The sequence below is a fragment of the Camarhynchus parvulus genome, chromosome 3 (genome assembly GCF_901933205.1).
Source record: "Camarhynchus parvulus chromosome 3, STF_HiC, whole genome shotgun sequence".
Lineage (NCBI taxonomy): Eukaryota > Metazoa > Chordata > Aves > Passeriformes > Thraupidae > Camarhynchus > Camarhynchus parvulus.
The window spans coordinates 64,222,083-64,242,807 of NC_044573.1; the positions used below are offsets into that span (position 1 = coordinate 64,222,083).

At 41.8% G+C, this 20,725-nt stretch overlaps 1 protein-coding gene across 1 annotated transcript; it reads right to left on the reverse strand.

The window, feature by feature from the left end:
• Positions 1-1,750: 1,750 nt before the first annotated feature.
• On the reverse strand, positions 1,751-19,710 carry NUS1 (NUS1 dehydrodolichyl diphosphate synthase subunit). Its single transcript, XM_030944963.1, has 5 exons — positions 19,133-19,710; positions 11,404-11,526; positions 9,118-9,270; positions 4,962-5,061; positions 1,751-4,254 (listed from the first exon to the last, which is right to left on the reverse strand). The coding sequence occupies exons 1-5, from the start codon at positions 19,512-19,514 to the stop codon at positions 4,164-4,166; spliced, it is 849 nt and encodes a 282-aa protein (XP_030800823.1). The 5' UTR covers positions 19,515-19,710; the 3' UTR covers positions 1,751-4,163.
• Positions 19,711-20,725: the final 1,015 nt, after the last annotated feature.

Here is a 20,725-nt window from a genome sequence, read left to right on the forward strand (position 1 = left end):
CACTGTCTGCACCTACCCTCTGACTTTATATACCTGTCTCTCACAACCAGTTAATAAGCACGAATAATAGTGAAACATTATTTCAACAGCAAAGACAAAAAGATGTCATTGTCTTAAACATATGGGACTATTCAGGGCAGCTATGATTTCACATAAAAGCTGAATTCATGAAATACACAGGAAATCAAACCAGCAGGTTCTTTTTTCTTGTCATTTTTGTGAAGTACTTTAGGAAGCACTTACAGATGTGCAAATGTGTAAGAACATACTCTCTTCTATAAAGAATGACCTTTACCTTTTACTCACTTACCAATCTTGAGCTCAGTGCAGCATGCTATGCTGTGCAGTTGCTTAGTGCATGTTCATACAAGAAGTCTTAAAAAGCACTATAATTTCAAGAACTGCTTTGTAGGCCTATTTTCTGTAACAGCTGGATTATTGTCCATGTCCCCAAATTCCCTGCTGTAAAGCAACTATTTCAGAATCTCATCTAGCTCCTTTACCAGATCAACTACCAGGCGCCACTGAAAGAAGAAAAAAAGAGGAAATATACAGAAACGTGAATAATTTGTTAATGAGAAAGAGTAAGTGTGAAGGGGAGTTCTCACACTGGTGCAATTGAAGAATTTTCCACCATTTTCCACAGAAAGTTCTAATATTCTTTGCTATTGAAATGGCAAATTAGCTGCAGCAAGCCTCCATTGCTAACTACTAAAAACCAGCTGAGGTAGGAGAGCCCAGCAGCACCACACTGCTGTACCACCAGCTCCAGCTGAGGTTGGAAGGCGTCTCTGGAAGTGATCTAGTCCTATGCTCATCTCCATGAACACATAGTGGTTTTGAAGGAGACTCTACAGCCTCTAGGGGCAACCTGCTCCACTGTCTGAGCACCCTCATAGGAAAAGGTTTTTCTGATGTTTCAACATTCTCCTGTATTTGAATTTATGCCCATTGCCTCTCAGCTTGCCACTAAGAAGCACCAGGAAGAGCCTGGCTGGGCTCTTCCATCATGCATTTGTGTGTTGGTAAGGTCCCTCCTCAGCGTCCTCCAAGTTGAGCAGTTCCAACTCTCAACCTCTCCTTGCACAACAGATGCTCCCACCTCCTATGATCACAGCCTTTTGGTGGCCTAGGTTCATTAAATCTGAGTCTCTCTTGTACCAAGGGAACCCAGCTCTGAACGCAGCACTCCAGATGTCTCACCAGATCTGCAGAAAAGATCATCACCCCCGATGTGATGTTCCTAACACAACCTGGGAGACTGCTAGCCTTTGTTGTAGGCTGGCTCAAGGTCAGCTTGAATCCCAGCGCATTTTCAAAACTCACCTTAACACAAACTTCCCTTTCTTGCTCAGCATGGAGGCTTCTTCCACACCATACCCTCACTTCACCCTGCTCCACAACATGGCTGGCAGGAGGCCCAGCACAGCCCATGGCCCAGGACTGACTCAGCAGCAGGGAGAGGAAGCAAGCTTTTTAGTAGCCAGGAACAAGTTTAGCAAGTTCCCAGGACTATCAAAGAAATATTTTTACAGTAAATGCTTTACTATGAAAGCTTTCATTAAAGCATCTAAGTTGGAAGTGGTAGATGAAAAATTTGCCCAGTTCTTACACTACAGAAAGCAATTAAAGAGCACAAAAGAATATAACATTTGAAGTTCTCTACTTCCCCAGAGTGATGTAGCAACATAAATTGGGCTACAGTGCCCCAGCTGAACTTCCAAAAGTATTCATGTATCACCATAGCCTGTAGAAAGATTATAGTCTTTTATTGATTTATTGTTTTACAGATTCAGCTTTCAATAATAAAGTTCAATAAATTGATTCCCTAATCATAAAAACTCATTTTACACATTATGTACAGGTACCCAACATGTCACAGCACAGACCTTCACACAGAACAAGCTGGGCAGAGGCGCTAAGGGCAAGGACGTACATTCAGAGATCAAGTCGTGGATATGCACAGTGCTTTTGGCACACCTCACTGAAGATTGCCCACACAGGGACAGTAAAATAATCCCAACTAAGTCATAACATGGATTAGTTCAACTACATTAATTCCAGGAGGAACACTTAATTCACAATTAAACTGGCCATCAGAAGAGACTGAAGTTGAATCAAATGCAGCTGAACTAATCATTTTAGTTTTATTAAGCAATCCTCTGTAGACAAATTCTAAGCCTTGAGATCTGTCTTCAATATTAAACACATCTTTTTAGCTGAGATATGAAGAAGTTTGAGGACTGAGGGAACTCAGGTATGAGAAGTATTCTTTGGCAGCTTGATACAAATATAAAAAATACATTATTTTTGAGGGCGAAACTAAGCTTTTCCCATGACTGCCAGCACCAGAACTGCTTCAGTGACACAGTAACACGTACTGGAACGTAAACACAACCTTGCATTTTAATGAAACAAAATTCATATTACAGATGAACGTCAATACTCCAGATACCCTTCAACAAGTTACCCATTCCCCACAAAAAAAGTTGAACTTAACATTCAGTGAGAAAATCCGCCCATGTCAATGACAGGGCCCAGGAAACATTGCACAACTGTTCACCTTTGCAATACAGGACCTGGCACACAAGAGACAAGTTGACAAAGTGTACTCAAAGTATTCCAGCTCCTATGCAAAACTATTTTATGTCAAAACCTTTAGTTAATTTATTGAATATCCCTTGCTCTTTTCTGAGATAAAGTGACCACAGGTCTTTCTGTAACTGCAATCTAGCCTTATGATGACAAAAAAACGCAGCTAAGAGTTTATGCAATCTGCTTTATAACATTACATCAAGCAACAAGTTAAAATACACCATTTCACAATGAGGCAGACATTAGTTTAAAATCTGGCAATTCCCTTTTAAAAACAGTTGTTTTCCCTTCTAGTGACATGGCTATTCCCCAAAGGAGAGAAAGCCAGGCTCAGTTTGAAGAGTGGGACGAGGGGGAAACAGGAAACACTTCCAGAATGAAGCATTCAACAATTCTGCAGCCTGCAGGGCAGAAGGCTGTGTATCAACGTTTGACTTCAGTAATACAGATCCTAAAGATATTGCTTTGTCCAAGTGCAGCCATAAACTTGTAATTTTAAACTACTTCCAAAACAGGAATGTAACTTCAACAGGCCATTCCACAATGGAGAACATTTAGCCAATATCTCTACTTAGTTATCTCAGTGCTGAAATACTGTAGGGCAGCTTCACTTCATCTTCCTTCTTTGTCTGCTTTGTTTCATTCAAACTTCTAATGCTCAGTTCAGAACAAATAAAAATAAAAAAAGGCTTAAGCAGACTCCCTTGCTGGGCACACAAGTACAAGCAGCAAGTCACACTTAGCCATGGAAGTTGACTCAGACCTTTTTCAAATCTTTCAGCAAACGATGCCAGAGCCTCTTTCTGCTTGTTACCTTGAGTGAGCATGTTATGGGGAGAACAGGTATACAAACAATACGTAGTACTGTTTATGCTTATTCCCAACGGAAAACCGACCTCATGCTGAGATGTTTTATTCACTCAGGGTGGTAGGAATACTTTCATCCCACCACTTAAAAAAAAAAAAAGCTGGATTCTGCAACACAGACTGCCTAATCCACTTACCATAGAAGCATCCACCCCTTTTTATGGAATCTTCTCAGTATTTCTAGAACTTAACACCTACAGCTGGCTTAGTCACGCAGCCAAGCTGCAGTTTCTATTTTCAGTTAACAAAACCAGCTTCTCTAGAATTCACATATTACATAGTAAATATATCCGAGGATAAACCATTAGCTCTGAAATGCCCGACCATGAAGAATTAAGAAACAAAGATGGAAGTTCTTCCTTGGTTTTAAGGATCTTCAGGGCATGGACTCCTATTTACATTGTCCTGTAGATTTCACAACACTTAATTCTTGCACGTTCATTTTGACACTTGAATGTCAAAGTGAGGGCAATTCAGCTTTGTTTTTAGTAACTGTCTTTTGCAAACAGGAAATCTGTGAATTCCCCTCCCCACAGATTCTCACGCATTCACACAGACTCGCTAGAAAGGTAAGACACTTTATTGAATTTTTTTGATAAATTAAGAAAGGACTATGAACCAGACTTATGGGTAGCAGGTGCTTGTAAACAGACATCAGTTCCTTCCCACAGAAAGCTTGACTCCATGCACTCAGCCCGAAGTCACTTTCCCCACCGTTGCTCACAGGCTGCATAGTGATGGAGGGCGGAGAAAAACTCTTCATAGCTGATGTTTAGGTGGGAAGGCAAAGAACTGAGAAAGCAAGTTAGAAACATCAAAGTGAGCTTTTATAAACACCACACTATTCATACAGCCACTCAGGAATATCACTAAAAGCAAGCTACTGTCTGAGTAACCTTGTGAAGTTGTTCTCAACATGGTTATTGTCACTCAACTCTAACAACTAAACCAGTCCCCCTCTAAACCAAAGCCTCCCATCAGAGTACACAGGGCCCTTCAAACCAGTGAAAGGCTGGAGGAGCATAGTGTGCCCACACGTTTCAGTGTACTATAAATGTGCTTGGATTTAAGAAGTTTAGGAAATCTAGTCAGTTCAGTTACTGCTAAAATTGAAAAGCAATCCATAGATGTGATCTTCTTGTATTATTCCATTTCCCTTGTATCCTATTAGTTTCCCTGTTAGGAACCTATAAGCCACAGAAAATCAACACTGATAGGAACACTGTCAAATGGGACTGGACCACACAATTGGTGGTGATAGAAGCTGTTCCTTAAAGCTGAGGCATGAAGCCTGCTGTTGCCTAGTCAGGGATAAAAAAACAACAATGAATGTTTGACAGGTTTTAGTTAATAATTGTAAAATATCCTCAAATCAATCTCCAGACACTTGTTTAGCTGGATCTCCTCTTTTGGCCAGTTCCGTAAGTTATATCATAGAGACTTGCTTAGTTAGGTATTTTTCATTCCAGTGTGTTTTACAACATTTATAAGCAACTCACATGATTTCGGTCAATCTGATGTGCCATGGAAGGAATCCTAATGTGCTGTCCACAGGACCAAACTTCAAGACTAAATCAGGATCAGGAAATCCATGTGTACCTGTAATAACAAGTTACACTAGATTTTATTAAATTCATCATAGGATTTTTTTTAGTTCTAAACCCTAAGGCATCTGCTTTTTCACTAAATGCGCTTTTTTTAAATGAAGGTCCCAAGGACAAGTTACCAATTAAAAGCCCAAGAGGACAGACTGGTCTTGCAACACCTGACTGACCAACTGAGCAAAAGCTTAGGCAGCCACTGCAGGCAAACCTGGACTACTATTTTTATGTCAGGTAGTTTTCAAAGACTTTCTATGGGAAAGTACAGGAACAGTTACATTGTTTTGAGTAACAGCAAACCCTAACAATGCTGTTTCATCTGACTTGATCTAGTTTTGTCTTGGCAAACTCAATTTTAGTAGCACAGAACATGCTGCACCCTGACTCTACCTACTATAGTCCTTACTTAACTATGTGGAGCTGCAATCAAGTACAGTAAAAGGACACAAAAAAAAGCTTAAGGAAAGTTCACTGAAGAACACCTTGGTACTACAGACCATCAAGGAAAAAAAACCCCAACTAGTCTCTTTCTCAGTATGAGACCAGACAGAAATTTTAAAACCAACTTACTATAAAATTTCAAAGATAATGCTGCAGCTGGCATCTTTCTGGTTAAATGAGTGAGGAAGAACAAGGCAATGTGTCATTTTCTGTTACTATGTGGACAACCTGACCCATTCTAGGGCAGAGCAAGATAATATTGAGGAATGCCACTAAGTGCCTACACTCTTACTACCCATACCTTAAAACCCCAGCCAGTCATTTCCCTCATGAGAGCATCCTGCTCATCTTCTGAGGCTGAAGGCAATTAGTGACCAAATACCACTGCCTCTGCCTCCCTCCCATATACTTCTGCAGTGCCTAAGCTACTCCAGGCTATAATTGACAGACAGGAAATAGGCTTACAATGAGCAGTCTGAGTCCAGCTTTCCCTGCTAATTCTAGCAATTTGATTAGAGCAACTTGTGGAAAAGAGTAGAGCACCCTAAGGGGACCCAAGAAGCTAAACTGCTCCTCTTGCACCTACCTAGCTCATCTGAAAAGCATTCCAGCAGTCAGAACCCTATTTTGCTATAATGCTGCAATTAGTCACGCTTATTGCAGGTAATTTGTTGCCACCTCTTCCACTACCCACCAATTCTGCAGGTTAAGTGCAAAAGTGCTTATACTGTGTAATGACTGCCTTTGGCAGATTAAAGTTTAATACAGCCTACTTGCTCCAAACTTCTGATGTTATTTCTCAATTATTTCCTCATTTGCTTAAATGAAAAAAAAAAACCAAAACCACTACACAAAAGCAGTCAAGAGCCTTTTACAGTTTTCAGATTAGTTGTAGAGGAACTTAAATTCAGGAGTAACAGAAAAGGAAACTAAGGCCAGATTTTGCTCCACCCAGGTTTTGAAACTGAAGCTGGAGATTTTTCAAAAAGTTCACATCCTCCCTCCCCACTGAATCGCCACAATAGTGATGATACCTTCTACCTTTTAGGGTAAAGAAGCTCTTTTCCCTAAGCACATGCATTTCTAAGAAAGGATGAAGCTTTTAGATAGGGGTGTCTTGTGCCACAGTCCAAATCTCACCTCAAAGTTAAGAAAAAAATTGCAAAGCAAAAGCCACTTTGTTGTTCAGAAGCTAGCACGTTAATATCGGAGAGCTTTGCAGGGAAGCAGTGAATACTTAGAAGTGGGGACTCTGAAGGAAGCGGACAGCTTTACTCATCAGCTGATTCAATAGCTGAGTACTCCTCAGCTGGTACAGCAGCAGGATCTTCAACACTGCAATGGCTTTTCAAACAGGAAAAGACCTTCAGAGAGCCTAGTTAATGCTAACATTTCCTTCTGGTTCCTATCTGAAGGAAAATGAAAATGCACACTGTAGTATTACTGTCACAACAGCCTACTAGAAAACACAGTACTGTGCTTTCCAGTCTGCATCCATTTCTTTACCTAAACATAGCAGTGCTACTGATAATTTACATGTGAAAGTTCCCTCAGAGCTGCTAGAGTTACAGCAGTCGAGTTTAGCACAGACAAGATACAAGGATTTGGGAGCAAACTTTAAAAAACAAAAGAAGCCAGAAGACTTGCACACTCAAAGGATGGCAATCTGGCAACATCCCTTCTAGGTCAGGAGTTCCGCAAGGGGAACATGAAGGAATTTTAGAGCTGATAACTATACCCTTCTCCACACAGATCTTACAGAGCAACTTGAGTAGCCTTAATTGATAGTCATGTTCTTTGCTGGAAGGCAAACAGACAGCAAGCAGAGACAATATTAAAATGCAGCTGGCACCTACTTTTCTGAAAACAAGCTGGTTAGCTGAGGCATTGCTCAGAAGAAAGTACTTTTACACTGCAGAAAACTCAAGTTGTAAGAATTAAGTGCATGACTGAATTAAGAACAAGAAAAGCCACATAACAAGCTAGAATCATACCATTTTAGGACTAGGCTTCAATAACTGCACCCTAAACATGAACAAAAAGTTTAAAAACTACATTAACGGGTATTTAAACCAAAATATAAAACCCCAAAGATTTACAGAAGACACCATTAATGCAAACTCTAAGAATATAACTACTTAAGTATTGCTTTCCAGAACATGCTCTCAAATCAGTAACGCACAGATGCATACTTTTAATACTGTTCCATTAAAAATGCATACAAACTGAATTTGCCTACAAGTAAAACAAAGTTTAAAAAGCTGCTGCTAAATAAGCAATGAAAGAATACTTCACCTCCAACAATGTCCCAAACATTAAGTAAACAAATTAATAAGGACCAGTTACAGATATTATCCTTAATTATTAGCCACATACATGAAGCGGCATGTTTCAAAGTTCAGTTTTGACAGATTAGATTTCTCTTTCTGTGCTCAGCTAGCATGCAATGTTTCAAACATAAATCTACTCATTTTAAGATTGGGCCTAATACTTTTAACATACAGAAGATCACCAACAAGTTTGAAAAGCTCCAGTTAAGTATCACTGGCCAAAATACACATAACCGGTAACAACTGTCACCGGCTCTTCATTAAATTTGTAACTGTTCTGAAGGAGTGATTGTTAATTTCCTTTAATTGCCTTTGGGGTATAACAGAAGAGATGTCCTAAGTTCTTCTTCAGGTGCCTTATTAAATATATTTAATAGTTCCATTATAGGAGGATGCTGACAACAGGGATGGAATTCAGCTTGAAGTTAAGTGACCAAACTGCCATGGAAGTCTGTCACATTTCAGCTGATCACCCACATGAAAAAGAAGGAATCACTCTCTAAAGTCCAATTAATGGGAACCACACTACAACAACATGCCCAAAGGCATCCAAGTTCAAGTGTGCAATCTGAAACCTGACGAGCTAATTACAGCTGCAATTAACATGCACGGATCACCTAGGCAAGCTGAGCAACTCATTACAGCTCCATTGTACCACTGGAAAAGTGGATGCTAACTCTAAACTTCTTCTCCCAGGTGTGGTATTAGGGCAGTCCTGCCCTTTTCGTAGCTATTGCATGTAGCCACACATCACAGTGCAGAGTTAGTAATCTGCATGAATTAGTAATGAAGACAACTAAGCTAGTGTGGGTTACAGAGCAGCAAGAGAACAGCAAGTGCTCTATCATTTGCATTCAGGATAGTAGTCAGGCAGCAAGAACAGCTTTAATCGCTGTAACCAGACCTGGAAAAGACTCTGCCCATCCATATTTGCAGCTTGCAACTTGCAGCAAGTTAACCTAAATTAGAATAGTCTAGTTTTAGGTAATCCCAAAAGTACTATTTTCAGAAAGCTCATTGCAGAATATACCACAGATGCCGGAAACTCTGAAAAGCCAAAACTCTGCAATTTAGCTTAATATTTCTGCTAAAGAATTTTTCTGCTTAAAAAAACAGCTCAAAAGGCAATAAATGAGAAAGACATTTTTAACAGAAGCCTAAAAGCAATAATCATAACTTACTCTGATAGACTAAGCATCAAGATGCATACATTCCAAGCAATGAATACACTAGTAACCAAATGTTATAAATTGAGTACTCTTTCCCGTCCATATTATACTTACTACTTAATAAGTTGTCTAACATATTCACATCCAGGTCTGAATGTGTTCTTTGCTGCTGTGCTACCAACTGACAGAAGTTCTGAGCAGCTTTGACTATGTCTGCTTTTCCATCTTCTGGAGACAGCACCTTCAATGTAGATTGGCAATTTAAAACTGAAAGTACAAAACACAGTTTAAAAGCAACAGAAATATAATTGTTTTGCATGTGCTTTAGATAGTCACAGATACAGTTGAAAGTAACTGTAGTTTAATTCCTGTATTACAACTAGTTACAGATCCACCTCCTCTGTCTCTTAGAGAAGTGGGTAAGAGTTTTCTGGATTTGCTGTATTACTAAAACACAAGCTTAAGACAACTACTTTGAGAAGTCCTGTGAGAAGGGGCTTAATTCAGTCTTCAAACATAGCCTTCCAGGAAATTTGGATTGGTTCTTACACTGTCAGGCAAAGCACTGAGAAGAAAGGTGCCTGGATAGTAACTTAAGGGGTTCAGGGAAATTAAAAAAAAAAACAACAAACAAATTTCTACCCTAGAAGAGGAAGGTGTTTTTAACAGCTACTGTGTACATTCATGTGACATAATTATTAAACTTGGAGGCCTCCCTCAATCTGATCACAGCATCTTGATGCAAGAGTTACAGTAAGGATCTAAGATAGCTACACTGAAGCTTGGAACAAGATAATAGTTCAGAATTCATCTATTCATCTGCAACTATGTCTGTGACTTAAGAGGACATTTCACAACAGTAATTATCTTAACTCTACACTATTGACAGGCAAGAGTCTTCTCATACTGCATGACTCGCATCACTGTCAGTACTGGTAAGGTACCTAAGAGGTAAACTTGCTGAGGAAGCTCAAGGCCAGAGATGGTGCACTATACTGGCTTCAAGTAAAGTGGGTTGAATATCAAAGTGTCAACATTTTAGGGTGATACCAAACTTAGGATAGTTATTACTAGATACTTAAAAATACATTTCTTAAAACTGCAGAACTTGACTGCAAAGGACCACACAGAACAGTCAAGATTCATAAGAACACCTAAAACCCCTCAGTTCATCTATCCAAAGCCACCACAATGAAAATTATTCTTCCTTAATATTGCTTGATTTGCAAATTTGCATCAAATGTCCTACATTTAAAAAATATTTAACAGTATCTCTAAATTGCAATGCATGCAATTTTGTTATTCAGAAGTGAAAAACTGCAGATAATAATAAACTGCATAGATGTCAGTTTGTTCAGCTGAAAACATGAAGCATCTGATCTGACTGTGAAGCCTCCTAAAAAAGAATGAAGAATTTAAAAAGAGAACAGAAAACACCTCTGCTTTTCACAGTTTCCAGCACAAAAGGTTCCTGAGGTTTAAAAGCACTCTTCTCATCAGCAAGTCTGAGAAGTCTTTCAGTAGTTTGTTTGGTGTGAACATCAATATCCCAACTTAGGTAAGTGTAGCTAAGCATGCTGGAGTTTAAGACATTAATAGCCTGTCTACCCCATCTTCTGCTGGTTATTTCAACCTTCACAGGAAGGAAAAAAAATAGCATGAAACCTGAGTTCTTCCACATAAATGCTAGCATCTTAGGCTAAGTTGTTCATAAGACAAGTTCATGTTACAATATTATACTTTGTACTGGAAAACTGGCACAAAGGATTTTAGTATTCGGTCAGCTCTCATAGGGGAGGTCAAAACTTGCAAGCAGCATTTTCAACACAGCTAAATGTACCACAACTTGTGCAGATTTTTCATAAGTCTTTGAACTATGATGATCTTAAAACATAAGGGTTGTTTAGGTATTTTTTTACAAGACCTACTAATATTACGAGTTGTAGTTAGAAGAGCTGTATCAGCCCATCTCTTTAAGACAAAGGCCTGATTCAAGTATGTGCCTGTGATTTATTATATTTGAACAGACTTCTAGCATTTGTCTTAGGCAGCAGATGAGGAAATGAGTTCTTATAGCAGATGGTGCTGTGTAAGGAACATCAGCCTTGAAACCTACTCCTGGTTTCCACATCTAAGTATGTGCAAAAGCTATTATTACCAAATCTATTTTGTTAACTTGTGCCCTTTACCTTCCTGATGGCATTGTATCTTGCCATGACAACCAGCAGTTTTGCTCTTCCCTTTCTCCTCCCCACTTTGAGGTGTATGTTTGGAAAAATGGAAGCACACACATGAAGAAAAAGGTCACTGTACATAGAAATGTGTTTAAGAAAAAGCATATTCATGATTGATATACAGCTATTTAGAGGCATACCAAGCCCCACTTGTAGTTGATCTTACCTTGACCAGTTTTGTCGTGATTTGCAAATTCCGCAGAGTACTTGGAGCAATCTAGTCCCAAGAGTTCTTGCTGCTGTTTTAAAATTTCATCCATCAATCTTGAATTATTCCTCTTGAAAATACCTTTAAAAAAAAAAGCTGCATATCAGCCAACTCCTATAAAGGGTGTTACAAAATAAATCTGACACTAGGCAAGAAGAAAAAATTAGTCAGAACTGGTTTCAGACTGGAATCCACAAGTGTGGGTAAGAACTCAAAGCAAATGCTACTGCATGTGACTAATCTGAGTGACCTTGGAAAGACAACTCATGTGCTTTTGTTCTTCTTTCACCCAGCCTGAATAAGCAGCAAGTTGCAACTGCATAAGGGATAGCTTAAGACTTATTTCCTTGTCCTTGGTATGCTAGAAATAGAGAAAGCAATCATCAGCAAAGAACACCAAGTCAGATTAACACCAAATTTCTTTAAAGCCCACACTGCTTAAGTCTGCTACCGCTTATTGCCACATGCCTAAGGTTGCAGGCTATCACCACTAAATCAACATTTCAGGTCTCAGTAAGTATCCACTCTTAAGCCATCCAACAGCATGGATTTCCTAATAAGAGAATTTCACAAGCTGTATGTTTCAAGGAGTTCATGCAGTCCCCAAGGCCTTTTTACACTTACATACTTAAGGCAGACACATTTCGAATGCAGGAAATCACAAAAGCCTGCTTCAAAGGTACTTGGGCTCTTGTACTAAAATAAATTCTAGCTTTTGAGAAACATAACTCTACTTCTAATTAAATGCCACAGCAAAACTAGATGCTACAGTTTAAATATTTACAATCCAAAAGCATGGCTAGGCATATTCACTCAGGAATTGGATAATGCTTTTTTCACAGGGTATTCAGAGGTTTTTACTGCACTTCATTCAGAAGCCTTATGTCAAACATTTCCACTGACCAGTCTAAAAATGTCCACACAATAATCTTACAATGTAGACAGTGCAAAAGAATGTAAGACATGAAATTTTGATTAGGCTTAGGATTCAGCACCACAACCTGACCATAAAATCTGGAACTGCTACAAGAGTTCCTGCATTGGTCAAACAGTACCATCAGAATCAAGATCAGAATACATTAAGAGTTAGTTTGCAATATGAAGTGATTCAATGCATTTATTTAATACGCAAGCCTTTAGGCCTAATGAATTAGAACTTTTCTACAGGGTTCATTAGAGGTTTTACTAGGTGGAAAAGTATCTATTTTTTCCCCTCATCCTGGATAGTTCCTGTAAAAAAAACCCTATTTCATTATAGAAGTGTTAGTGATGCTTATAATTAATTTCACATGTTTACAAAAAAGCAAGTTGTGGCTAGGCACAAACCTCTACAGAAGAAAGTTTGTTAGAATGCTTCTGCTAAGTTTAAACTGAAGTTAAATTGTGGCTTCCTCTGCTCCTGCCTTCTAGCATATACTTACGCATACTAGAAATTGAGAATGGTGCTTTAAATACAGCTGTTTGATACAACTCTGCTTGGCTCGGTCTGTTTCGTGCTGGGGTTAGCACAAATTGTCTTCCTCGCTCCCAAGGTCAGCAGCAGTGCAGCCCCTGCAAGTGCTAATCCTGTACCCTCTTCAAGCAAGATCTGGACAAGGCTGCATGTGCCTCACCTTTAGGAGTCACTCGACATCCATATACTTTTAGATATGAGAAATAAAACTATGTTCAATATCCAGACAAACATGTGACATAATTAGGAAAGGCTCCCAATCTGGGAAATAAGCTGCTGCTCTTCTTCCCCTTTTTCACCCAATACTAATGATACCAAAACCTTTCTTGTGAAAGGTTTTTGCCTATCCCTGCCAAAGACTGGAAGAACTAACTTAAGACTCCACACTCCAGCTCTGAAGTAAATTAAGACACTGAGGACAAGCAGAAGAACTGACCAAGGTGTTTGCTTAGATATCATATACCGGAATTGGTCCAGCTCCAAAGTGAAGGTCCTTAACACACACAACAGACACAGAAGACTTGCTAAATAAATGTGTTCTTAAGATTTATCTGAGTACCACCCTTCTATTCTGCCTGTTTATCTCACCCACCCCCTCAGTTGTTCAAACTTGGGGACTGGAACAGCAGTGTAACAAACAGGAAGCTACTGTAGTTGTACCATGTAGTTGCAGTATGCTGGCTTGGAAAGGCCTCCACACCTAAATTCTTACTGATGCATTAACCTTGACACATACACAGTTTTCCTGAAGAGAAGATCCTGAAGCACAACAGAAGGTAGTAAAAATTCAGACTAACTCAGATTTTAATTAAATACCAACAGCATTTGGGAATACTCCTTCAGTGTTTGTCTCTCAGTCAGTGCCCAAGAGACTTATGAATGCACATCACAGCAAACACAGTCCTGCCAAATGCAATATTCACAGGCCAAATCCATATTCAACTTCAAGAATTTTACATGGTCATGACTCAGCTATATTCTCCTCTCCCTACAGTATCTCAAAACCCCATTTACCTACAAGGCTATTTTTTTTTAAACTTTGTAAATGTACCCAACTTAGCTCTGGGAGATGCTGTTGCTTAATTTAAACATGACAAATATAGCAAACAAGTCCATGAGTAGGTCAACTCAGTAACAGAATTACGTGTTTCTAGGTAGTGAAACTTAACTATTGATTTACTGCTACCCTCCAATTTTGTTCACAAAATTAGAGCTAGTCCATAATGTAATTTAAACAGTATAAAAAATTACAGTTTGACAAAGGCCTAATAAATTTTGGCAATACAACAGATGTTTGCTGTTAAATGAAAAAAAAAATGCAGCACTACTCATGTTTCTAATATGGAACACAAACATGAAATTGTCACTATTATTTTTCATCGGAAGATTTTCTGGCTTTGAAAAGCAGAAACATTTGTTTGGTCAGAACTCTAGAAACTTTGTAAGCTGGCGCAAATGTGTATGTTCCTGCAAATGAAGTGTTCTAAGAATTACATGTATTTAAGCACTAAAATTCCCAATGCAAAAGAGTATCAAACTGTCCTGGTTTGTTTCCTTTAACTACTGAGAACTTGTGAGCTGTTTTCAGGGATACTACTTGTTTTTACAACACAAGCTGCAAGCATGCTGTCGGTCATTTGTTCCTATTAGAGCTGAGGCAAACCAGAAGTGTTTTAGCTTCCTACAGTAGTCCTCCATTACACAGGTCTTTTCCAGGGCACACACCTTTTGCTCAGATTTACAGCAGCTACAAGCCATGCCCCTTTGCTTGCAACCATGGTGTTGCAATGTTTTAGGGTTAGATATTGACAAATGAAGTTTGTAATTAAGAGGCTGCAAATTCATCAAGTGTAGAAGTGACAAGAATCTTGAACTGGAAGTGAACAACTGGCACAGAGAAACACCAGGTGATGTCAACCATTTGTTTGTCTGACTAGACTACCACAGCCACCACCTGTTAATGCCTTAGTGGCATCTCAAAGTTCAACATTTTTAATTTCCCTGCTTTTTAAAGCAGCAGAATCTGGCAAAACACAAAATAAACAGATAGCTCATTCTTGCAAGGGAACACCTTACCAAAGTGGAGTCTAGTAAAGAACATATCTCCACAACATTTCAGTTATTTGCTTTCTCAACTTCTTTCCAGGGCTGACAAGGAAAGAGTAATCAAAAGTTCTAGTTATCAGGTATTAACATTTTGAGATCAAATAATAAACCGCTTCAAAGAACGCACATGCAAGAAACCATTTCAATACATGAACAACTTTTGCCTACATCCTGTAGGATCACGCTGGTTGATAACAAAGGAAAGCATGGCCAATCAAGCTCTCCCAAAAGGCACAACAACTACCAAAAGAAAGTTAAAGTATACAGCACTAGTAAAAGGCTTCTGCTCCCCAGAAGGTATTTTAAGTGCTATTACCTGAAAGCATTATCAATGCCTTCTGACTGCAACAAAGCTGCAGTATTTCCTCAGATAAAGTCTCCACAAGAATGGCTGGATTTCTACCAAGAAATGACTGGCAATACAAAAGTCAACAGAAAAATTCTTGATCAAAAGCCTGAAACTTTAGTTTGCATTATTTAACTCAGGTGTGCACAGTAGCATTAAGTTTATTATGGCTTTGTCATGCTGCACAATAATGAAAATTCAGAGAAAGGGCTTCCACACAGCAGGGACAATAAAGCCAGACCACCCTGGGCTCCAAACATGCTGAGGAAACAGAGAAGTCTCACTTCTGAGCCCTGCACAACTCCAGCCAAGGTGCCTTTACAGTTACTGGTGCAGCTGCTGTAACAAAACAGTGTGAGCTGGAATGCAGCTACTTATTTTGACATTGAAGAATATATGAACAACCTTCTGTTTAGCAATTTTGTAAAAAATACAGAAATTCATTACTATAAACAAATAAACAGCTTATGTAGCACTTCTTCTGTAAAGAACTTCATGCTTCCCTTTCCTCCTATAGAAGAGTCAGTTGAGGACATATTTTGAATTTAATCCTTCTGCAGGAAACTGACACACTATTTCTTGCAGAGAAGGCAACCATGGAAGACAAAGCTTGTAAACAAAGTTTCCTGTTGCAATCAAAAGAATCTCAGTACTACAGATATGCAGTGAAGGAAAAGAAACATATTAAGGTACACCTCACCACAGCTAACACTGATCCAGAGCACTCACAGTTAGTTTTCCTTCTCCAATACAGCCAGCACTAGTGGGGACTTTGACAAATCAACAGTTGGTACACTTGTATGAACACAAACCCCCAGAAACAGCTCAGCAGTCCAAAACCACCACTCACCATCTGAGTGGATGGAAACAAGTGCACACTGTAATTAAGGGTCACCCTCTGCTACTGATAAGAGCAAGTTGTACCTGACTTCATTCACCTTCACTACTATCAGTGTTAGTGCTGAGGGCTCCAGACTCCACCACCACTGAGCACCGGATTTAGCAACAGCTGCAACATCCTACTTAATGACAAGTCTATCTGGAAATGCTGTATGCTCAATCAAAGCACCCTAAGGAGCTTAGCACCACAAGAAAGGCAGCATATGTGCTATTACCAGCAGTAGCATACACTAGAGCTCTATGAATGACTATTTGCTCACTCTCTGAAGCTGAAGTCAGTCTGAAAAGCTCGGCTGGGCACAAAGCAGTTGCAGCTGCTATCCTGGACAACCCACTGAACACCTGTGAGGAACATGATGTGCAATGGAAGGCTATTCTCATCAACCCTAGAAAAGTTTGGCAAAAGCCACAGATTTAAAACTTTTTCATTGCTCTGCCTTCTTTGATTTTGCTTCAACAAATTGGAAAGTAAGCTAGCAATTAAACTAGCATATTCTAGTATCAGAGGACCAACAGAAGAACAAGCTACTAAAAAATACGCTTCAATACTGAAATAATGAGAAAATAGCTGTATTTTCAGATCTCAGAAGTGACAGCAAAACCTCTTCAACATGCAACTTTAGAATGAAAAATTAAAATCCACACTCATCACATAACCTGCACTTAGAACAACAAAACCAACCAAACTAAAGAAAAAATTCCCAACACCAAAACAAAAAATAACATCACAACACAGAACAAAAGCAAACAATTAACATATGTAACTTTAGATTGAATGAAACAATACATGGACACAGCAGCAAATAACCCAAGATTTTTGTTTTTCTGAACTGCCAGCAATAACAATTCTTCCGCAAGGTTATGTTAGCTCTTCAGAGGACAAAACTATAATTTCTGGTCATCATATTTAGTCTTCTAATAGGCAATCTTAGATCTGACTGAATTTCAACACATGCTGGAGAAGCAGTAGTAGGTTTTCAAAAACTATTGTTTCTGACACTGCTACAGCTGGTACCTTCTCCCTCCTCACTGTGGCAGAGCAGGCAGGATGAAAGCCAAGACGACCAAGAAACATGATTCTCAGCTTGATCTCCTCCTCAGTTCAGCTCTCATACATATAATTTGTGGAGCTCAGGGATGGAATCTAAAAAGGAACTAAGCACATACGTAAACATATTAGGCAATACTGCCCATAGCTTATTTAAATTTGAAGTTCAAGATCCTGTACAATAAAAATGTCTCTCTTCAAGCTATGAGGGAAACTCTCCTCCTTGGTACTGTTTGCTCTGCAGCATTTCACCTGGTAGAATGCTTTCCAAGTTGGGAGTAAAAACTGTCAACATATAAATGACTTTTCAGAAGGAGGTGTTCTCTATGTGCTTGAGATGTTATGTAAATATTTTATATCATTCTTTGACTTCCAAATGAGGAAGCGTTCTCCCTCTGAACTACAACATAACCAGTTCTACAACAGCCCTGCACAGATGGCCAGTTTAAACTGCTAAGTGACTGGTATTAAGCCCAGTTTCCCATAATGATCTTAGAGTAATTTAGTGAAAGTCAAGTCTTCCAAGTCTTTTATCACATAGGAAGGATCAACCATGAAACAAAACTATAAATGGTGATGGTTTAAAATAAAGTGGAAAAAATTTAAAAATCACAAATGCCTATGCTCAAGGAAAGGCCTGTATACCTTAAATGCTTTTGCACACTTAATAACAAAAGATTTCCCCTACTTACATGGGTCTCTCTGCTGGGCATTTCCTGAAAGAGCACTAGAAGACAACTGTACCTCTAACCTGGCAGAAACCTACAGAGTTCACCTTAACTACATGACACCTCTAAACAGCCACTGGGAGTGGCTCAAAACAAGTTAAACCTTGGTCTCCTACAGTCTCACCCCTGACAGCAAGAGCACAGGCATCTTCAGGATGAAGTTTTTTCCTCTGCAGGACAGAAACAGGACACAGTCCATGTATTGTTATCCCTTCTGAGTTGACAGCTTGTCCAGTACAGGTTAGAGTTCATCTCTCAATGATCAGCTGGACAGAAAGCTTCAACTAAGAGTATCTTGAATGTGGCTGGTTTTAACTCTCCACTAGGAAAGGACAGGTATGAGGAAGTCAGATTTGTTCCACAATTTCCTCACAGTATGTGAAACCCAAACTCTGATCTTATCTTTATGATAGTGAGTGACATGGAATCAACATACCTGCAAGAGCCAGAGTTCAATAATTTTACACCTGGGACTCAGTAATAAATAAAATCACACAGCAGATGGAAAAAACACCAGAGCTTCCAGAAGCGCTGGCTCAGAGTTAACTCAAATGCCAAGCAGGACCAAATAATCGCAGATCACATAATTTAACTTCACAATACAGACAGCACACAGGACATACAGGCTTACATTTAACTACTTGTCCATCCTGCTTCTTCATACAGAAGTACTTGAAAATAGAAGGCTACTTTCATTCATTCACTTCTGGAGGTTCAGCCCCAACTCAATAAATAAACAGCACTTAGAAGGGCAGGTAGCCTAAAGCTCTTCCCTGCTAGTCCTGTCCTACACTTTCAGATGACAGCATTCCTGTGAGCCCGGGGCTGTGGACAAGGCTCCAGAAAGCAGGCAGGGCCGGGTCATCCCGACACAGGAGCTGGGCCAGAAGAGCAACTGGGCCATTGCCCAGGCTCCCCGGGGACAGAAGCTCTGCAGCGGCCAAGCAGCTCCAGCGGATGGGAAAGGAGCTGCCAGCAGAGAGGAGGGACCAGACTCAGTAAGACCCCAGAACAGCGCGGCCCTCTGGCTCCACGCCGGAAGGCGCTCCAAAGGCGGGCGGGCACCGCCCGGGGCTGGGCCTTGGGGCACCGCGGCGGCCGCTCACCGTTATGGTCGTAGACGCTGACGTAGGAGATGCCCATGGCCATGCACCACACGACCAGGCTGGCCATGTCCGCGTAGCTCGGCTCCTCCTCGGTCACCACCAGCCCCACGTGCACCGGCAGCTTCCGCAGGGCGCGCCCATCCGCGCGCCACCGCTGCCGCCCGCGCGCCACCCCGCCGCGCGCGGCTCCCCGCCGCCGCCAGGCCGCGCGCGCCTCGCGGAACCCGAGCGCGCGGGCGGCGGGCGCCAGGAGCGCGCAGGAGGTAGCAGCGGCGGCGGCCGCGCGGCCGCGCAGACACGCGAGCAGCGCGCGCTGCAGGCAGAGGAAGGCGCGCAGCAGCGCGTGCAGCGCGCGCCACGCCAGGCCGCCCGCCCCGCTCATGGGACCGACCGACAGGAGCGCGTGGGGCCCGCGGGGGAGCGGCGGGGGTGCCTCAGCCGCTGCGCCACGCCCGCCGCGCCATCCCCTCACGGAGCCCGCGTCCCTCGCCCGGCAACCGCCAGCGCCGCCATCTTCCCGACGCCCCGCCTGATCTTTCACCTCTCAACCCGCCACACGCGAGCCGCCCGTTGGCCGCCGGGCGGGATGACGCCGCTTCCGCCCGCGGAGCGCGAATGACGTGGCCGCGAGAGGCGGGGAGGGCGGGGTGAGGGCGGGAGGCGGGGCTGGGCACGGCTCGCGGCGGGAGCGCCTCGAGGGAGGGGCGGAGCCGCGCCCCCTGGTGGCCGCTGCTGGCGATGGCCCTGCCGTGCCGGGGGCGGGAAGGAAGGCGCCGGGGCGGGCTCTGCCCCCAGCCGGGCTGTGCCCCCAGCCGGGCTCTGCCAAACCTCCTCGCTGCTTCACGAACCCATCTGCAGAGCCTCTCTCTGCCCTTCCCAGCCTTGCTCTTCCTGGCGCCCGCAGCGCCTCGTTCACGCTGGTGTGTGAAGCAGAGGTGGAGGGAGGAAGAGTCTCCCTCCACAGAAGCAGCCGGACCTCGGGGGTGTCTTTGCTGTCAGGGGTGTCTTTACTGAAACGCAGGTTTCACCCTCAGAGAGCGCTGCGAATGCTCGCGGGGGGTTCCGCGGAACGGGCTCGGGGGCCGGGGGCAGCGGCCTCGGGCTGCGCACCCCAATTCGCGTCCTCCACAAAAGCCGCGGCTCCCAGGCTTTCGCTGCCTTGGCTTGTAAGGGCCCACGGGCCCGAAGGTGGAAACACCGCTGCAGGTGAAAGATGAAGTGAGAGCTAGTGCCAGCCCGATGCTGTCAGACAGATCGGTGGGCAGAGACGGCACGGGGATATTTAAAGCACTCTGTTAAAAGAATCCGTCAGTATAAAACTGAATGAAGAATTTTGTATCGCAAAATTTTTTCTCGTACTCAGAAAATAGCTATTTTCCTGGCTTCTAATACAGACCAGCATTAGCCAGCAAAAATAACAGTTAAACTGCAAGGAAGGCTTATGCTGTTTCATAAATATCTAAGTCTTTAGGTACCAAAAATTTGGGTGAATGGCCATAGAACCACAAAGGCATTAAGGCTGGAAAAGACCTGCAAGACCAATTCCCACTGTTAACCCAGTACTGCCAAGTCCTCTGTTTAACCATGTTCTTA